Source organism: Rutidosis leptorrhynchoides, chromosome 1, assembly GCF_046630445.1.
Source record: "Rutidosis leptorrhynchoides isolate AG116_Rl617_1_P2 chromosome 1, CSIRO_AGI_Rlap_v1, whole genome shotgun sequence".
Lineage (NCBI taxonomy): Eukaryota > Viridiplantae > Streptophyta > Magnoliopsida > Asterales > Asteraceae > Rutidosis > Rutidosis leptorrhynchoides.
In genome coordinates, this window is record NC_092333.1 from 244563890 (window position 1) to 244569921 (window position 6032).

At 41.6% G+C, this 6032-nt stretch overlaps 1 protein-coding gene across 1 annotated transcript; it reads right to left on the reverse strand.

Moving 5' to 3' along the window:
* Nucleotides 1-4691: 4691 nt before the first annotated feature.
* On the reverse strand, nucleotides 4692-5345 carry LOC139896326 (uncharacterized). Its single transcript, XM_071878953.1, has 2 exons — nucleotides 5196-5345; nucleotides 4692-5150 (listed from the first exon to the last, which is right to left on the reverse strand). The coding sequence occupies exons 1-2, from the start codon at nucleotides 5343-5345 to the stop codon at nucleotides 4692-4694; spliced, it is 609 nt and encodes a 202-aa protein (XP_071735054.1).
* Nucleotides 5346-6032: the final 687 nt, after the last annotated feature.

Sequence of the window (6032 nt, forward strand, 5' to 3'; positions counted from 1 at the left end):
CACCATAAAAATCGGGACACTCCGTCCTTCGATGCCCCTCCTTTTGACAATTGTAACAAGTAAGTTTGTTCGGTGCCTTGGTACAATCACGGGCCATGTGCCCTTTTTGATTACAATTAAAACACGTGGGCCCGTAACTCGAAGTACCACCCTTCTTCACGTTATTTACACTTTCGGAACCTTTCTTGTACTTTTTGTTTGAAAAGTTCGAATGACTAGAACCTTCAAACTTTCTCAGGAAAAAGAGAAATCACTTCTTTTCAGGACTTCCGGTTCAAAACCCCGAGCCAACTCATACAACTATTCAAAAGACTTAGCCATTCCCCGACTAATCTTACGTTTTAACTCATCTCTCAAAGTGCGATAGAAATCTAGCATCAACATTCGGTCATCACCAACATACTCCGGACAAAAATGAGTCTTTGACAAGAATGTATACTTGAGAGTAACCAAGTCCATAGAACCTTGTCGCAAATCACGCAACTCGTCCTGGATTGTGTTTAGGTCGGCTTGAGTTAGATATTCAACAAAGAAATCCTTTTTAAACTCCTCCCACGTCAAGCTCATACATTGTTCTTCCCCATACAATTGAATTTTATCATCCCACCACAACTTCGCCTCTTCTTGCAACATGCTAGAACCATACCTCATTTTCTTCCCGGGAGAACATTTTGCGGTACGGAAGGCCCCCTTGATGTCGGAAATCCAACATGTGCTCTTCAACTGATCTCTCACTCCATTAAACATAGGAGGTTGCACATCCTTGAAATTCTTGTAATGGAAGTCTCGCCTTCCATGTCCACCGTTACCATCACCCCCTTCGCCATGAGGATGGATGTTTCTAGCCTCGAGTGCCTCTTCAATCGCGGCATTCATTCATTTATTTATTAACTCGGTTACTTTCCCATCAACCGAGTCTTGGAAGACCTTTAGGACGTCCTCGAGAAAATCCATTTTTTGCTTTTTAAAGATGGCCTCAACTTTGGCCGTGAATTCGGAGTCCTCGCTCGGGCCTCCATTTTCGGTATCATGCCCGTTTCTCATCTTCATTCTATAAAATGAAATAAATTAGACAACGGAACAAACGAGAATGACATACATACAACACACTACCCCATCTTGCTCAATACTCGTCATACATTGCTTGCTTAACACGATTTGCACCCGTAAAAATGGTAGCTAATCATTGTTACGGGTGCACGTCGCATCAACTTGCTAGTACAACGTCTATCTCGCTCGATGATTACAAACACAATACAAAACAATTAACGCAAAGTTAGTTCACCTAAACATAGGCACTAACCAAATTCGGTCCGGCCCATCTCCTACAAGTCCCACATAAAGCGCATACATAATAAAGTCTAAGTCTAGGCACCTATCTCAAGTCGCCTAAATCCCTTAGACCATGCTCTGATACCACTTGAAACAAACCAACCCGTATTCAAAATACTAAATTTTGTTTTTTTAAATAAAAAACCATTAACGCGCCATTTAAATGGTTGCATAATGTAAACCGTTTCATACCACCCGTTTAAACATACAACAAGTTTAACATTTACATAAAGAGGCACAAAGGCCTTTAATCAAATGTTTACAAGTTCAAACCATTACATAATAGTTTTAAACCAAACAACACCCGAGCATGGTTTGGGGCTAAACTACCCAAAACATTAAGTCGACTTCCAAAAGCTTCAACTAGCAACCAACATGGGAATATCTAATTCCCGACCACCCCTTTCCCTTTCTCCACGTTCGTACCTAAAAAGTAAACAATGAGAGGGGTAAGCAAAGCTTAGTAAGTGCAACAATTATACATACACATATATAACCCATCCATTTGCAATCACACCCACCAAATACCTCATACGAACTTGTAACTCAAATAGCATGTCATCAAACTCGTAATACTAACAAGTTGTACAATATCACCAAACCGCATTAGCATATACTCAATACAATATATATAATATGCTAAACAATCAACAAACACAATATGGTTAACCATAAACACTATGGTGCTACCGGCTCGTGGTTCACACCATACGCACTTGAGTCATACTCCTTTATAGTGCTACCGGCTCGTGGTTCACACTTTGGCGCTACCGGCTCGTGGTTCAAACTTCGTTTTATAGTGCTACCAGCTCGTGGTTCACACTATAGTGTTACTGGGTTGTGGTTCACACTTTGATGCTACCGGCTCGTGGTTCACATCATGACACTCGTCACATACATGTTATGGTATTACCGGCTCGTTGGTTCATACCATAAGATTCATAAATAAATACGCCATATACATATACGTATAATTATTCCACTCACCTTATCGACTCGGTGATGGATTAACAACTCCGCAAGAATCAACGCAAAGTACCTAATACATTAAGTACCCACATCAATATACAAACTAGTGGAACTAACCACCAACACTTAACTCTTGAGCATTTAATGACCCAATTGCATTTAATGATCCATTTACACCAAAACCGCCCATTAATGGTCAAGACTCATCATAAATCACTAAAAGCTAGTTATTAAGATCTACTAACACCAACTAACACAAACTTATGGGATTTCATACCCATCTTACCCAACTAGGTCAACTATTACCCATTTGACCCATTTAAACATTTAGACTCACAAAATTGGTCAAACTTGCACCCATTAATGATCTTTCACTAACTCACAAGAATATTAGTGATTAACAATACAATTAACACTTACAACCCTAAATCACAAGACCAAACCCTAGATTACAAGTCTTAGGGTTTCTATACACCAATTTAACCCAAGTTCACCCATTTAACCCCCAAATGGGTCTTACAAGTCTTAAATGAACAAACCCTAGCCATAACTCAATTAAAACTCAAAACACGGAGTTAAGACTTACCAATACTATCAAATCGTAGCTAGAGATGTAGGGAACAACTTTAAAACTCGGACTCGAGTGGGATTTGGTCTTCTTCTTCGCCAAGTGAGCTCTCACACACTAAAACTCACACTCTCTCTCTCTAAATTGAATGTGGGTAGATGAAGAAGTGTTTAATGAAGTTAGGATAAGCTTGTTTCAGCTTTTAAGCCTCCAAAACAGGTCACAAGTGAAAAGACCAATACACCCCCAAAAGATGCCATTAAAATGGACTTAAAAGTCATTTCAGCGACATTCGTCGCGTTTCACGACCATGTGTCGCATTTCACGATACCTAAAATGTGACAAGACACATCTAAATGCGATAATGTGGTCAGGTTAGGGCCCTGAAGCTGTCGCGTCCCAACCAATCCCATCGCGTATCGCGATGGCCCAAGTTGCGATGAACCTCAATAAAACACGATAAATAGACAGAAGTGGAGTTTCAGAATGTGTCACGTTTCAATCTAGTTGGTCGTGTATCGCGATGGTCCCAAACGCGATTAAACACCTCCAAACGCGACATTTCACCAGTAACCACCCAAACTCAATTTTTAAAGCACTTAGCCACACATGCAAACAAGTATATAGTGTTAAAGATTAAATAGGTACCTTAGGACATGTACGAGGAGAAACGAGGCGTTATACCATTCAAGCTTTGGATTTCCTTCAAAGTGTTGGGAACTTTGAGCTCTTTGTTTCGGTCTACTTTGTCCGGATTGGCTTGGATTCCTTTCTTTTTTATGTAATACCCAAGGAACTTTCCTTCTTCAACACCAAAAGAAAATTTCTTTAGGTTTAGCTTCATGCTGATTGACCTTAGGGTTTGAAACGTCTCCTCTATGTCTGTTAAGAGGTCAGTTTCCCTAATGCTCTTGATTACCGTATCGTCGACATAAGCCTCTAGGTTTCTACCCAACTGCTTATGGAAGGCTTTATCCACTAACCTTTGATAGGTTGTTCCGGTGTTCTTTAATCCGAATGGCATTTTTTGGTGGTAGCAGAATATGCCTTTGCTGGTATAGAAAGAGGCTTTCTCTTCGTCCTCCTTTGCCATTTGGATTTGGTGATACCCTTTGTAGGCATCTAGGAAACATTTGAACTTGTATCCGTTGAGCGATTCCACTTTCCAGTCTATTTCGGGCAGGGGATAACAATCCTTTGGGCATGCCTTGTTGATGTTGGTGAAACCAACGCACATTCACCAACCTCCGTCTGATTTCTTAACCATTACTGGGTTGGCCACCCAAGAGAGATATTTGGCTTCGCATATAATTCCTGCCTTAAGTAACTTTTCCACTTCTTCACATGTAGCTTTGTCCCTTTCCGAAGCTAAATTTCTCTTCTTTTGGTGGATAGGTTCTAAGTGCATGTATTCGTTGAGTATGTGTTCCATTATCACTTCTGTCCCCTGGATATTTAGAGTTCGGGGTATCCCCGTCATATCTTTATATTCCCATGCGAAGACATTCATGTTGGACTGAAGTAACTTTCGTAGTCCTATCTTCAGTTCCGAAGGCAATTGCCTTCCGATGGTAACTTGTTGCTCAGGGAAGAAAGGGTTAATGGATACCTTCTCTTCATGTGAATTCTCTTCTTTGGTTTCTAGGATAGTTTCTCCGAGATTCCCCAGAGTTTCCTTGATGGCCATAATTATCTTGCCTTGGTCATAGGTTGGCGGGAGGGTTGATATGCCTTGGCTCGTATGAAACTTGACTAGCTGATGCACAGTAGATAACACAATTCCCATTTTCATCATTGCCATCTTCCCTAGAAGAATGTTGTGTTATGAATTTTCCCGAACAAAAACGAAGTCTAATGTCTCCGTTCGTGTCATTGATGGCTCTTTAATGGTGAAATCAAGTTCTATTTCGCCTATTGTCCAGCACCTTTCTCCTGAAAAGCCAACTAGGGGTACCCGTGGTGGCATCAATCGTGCCTTAATTGCTGGGCTGAGCTGCTGAAAGCAGTGTTCATACATAACGTCACACGAGCTACCGCTGTCGAGGTAGATTCTGTGTACATCTCTATCGAATATCATGCCACTGATAGTGACCAGTTGATCTGAAGGTGTGATAGTATCTAGCGCAGGGAAGGAGATCTCTTCCCAGTCAATGACTTGGTGTGGTCTGCTTCTTTTGAAATGCCTTCTGGATTCGACTGCAAAACAACTCTCTATGGCTAGAATTGCTTTACCCGCGTTAGGCTTTTTGTCTTTGACGACAGGCTCATGAGTCTTTGTTGTCTTTCAAATTCCCTTCACCAGGTGTGAAAGTTTCCCTAACCTTACTGCATCTTCAATGGCAAGCTTCAGCTGAATGCATTCGTCTGTTTCGTGACCGTAGTTGTTGTGGAAGTCACAGAACTTGTTTGTATCTCTGAGTTTTCCTTTATTAGCCAACTTTGGTGGCGCTTTGAAGGCTTGTACTACCTTTTCCATGGAAAGGATTTCCTTCGGAGTTTTTATGAGTGTTCCCAGGATTCCGGCGCTATTTTCCTTTTTGTAGGGGGCGTAGCGTCCTTTATCTTCTCATTTCTCGTGCCTTTCTTACCGGTGACTGGACTTTTCCTTTCGCTTTGAATTGGATTGGTCTTCGTATGTGAAGGTTCTAGCAGTTTTCTTCGCATCTAACCAAACATAGGCTCTGTCTAGAAGTTTCTCGTAGCTATCTGGGACGTCCCGAGTAAGGTGTTCCACTCGGGATCTAGCCTTGCAGCCATACAGGAGGCCCGAGATTCCCTATGTCTCCGGTAGGTAAGCTATTTGCTGGGTTTCATAGGTGTACCAACTAAGGAAAGCTCGAGTTGCTTCATGTTCCTTCTATCGAATGTTGTGTGTGGCAACGTGGTTTTTCTTGTAATGCTTTTGCTGACTGAACTTGGACTTGAAATGTCGCTTCAGTTCATCGAAACTTGATATCGAATATTTGGCTAAAGAGTCAAACCATATTCGTGCATCACTTTTGAGCATGTATGAAAAGGCATGGCAGGCCACGGCCATGTCCCATTTGGCCATCCTGGTGGCTCCTTCGAATATGTTGATGTAATCTTCCGGATCTTCCTTCCCTTCGTAATACCCCAAATGCGAAGGTATCTTCATTCCCGAGGGTAACGGGTGGTTTTGGAT

Coding starts and splice junctions, on each gene's coding strand:
- LOC139896326 (XM_071878953.1), bottom strand. CDS start 5,345: ATGGAAAAGGTAGTACAAGCCTTCAAAGCGCCACCAAAGTTGGCTAAT. Junction 5,151..5,195: donor AGCTTGCCATTGAAGATGCA/GTAAGGTTAGGG, acceptor GGAATTTGAAAG/ACAACAAAGACTCATGAGCC.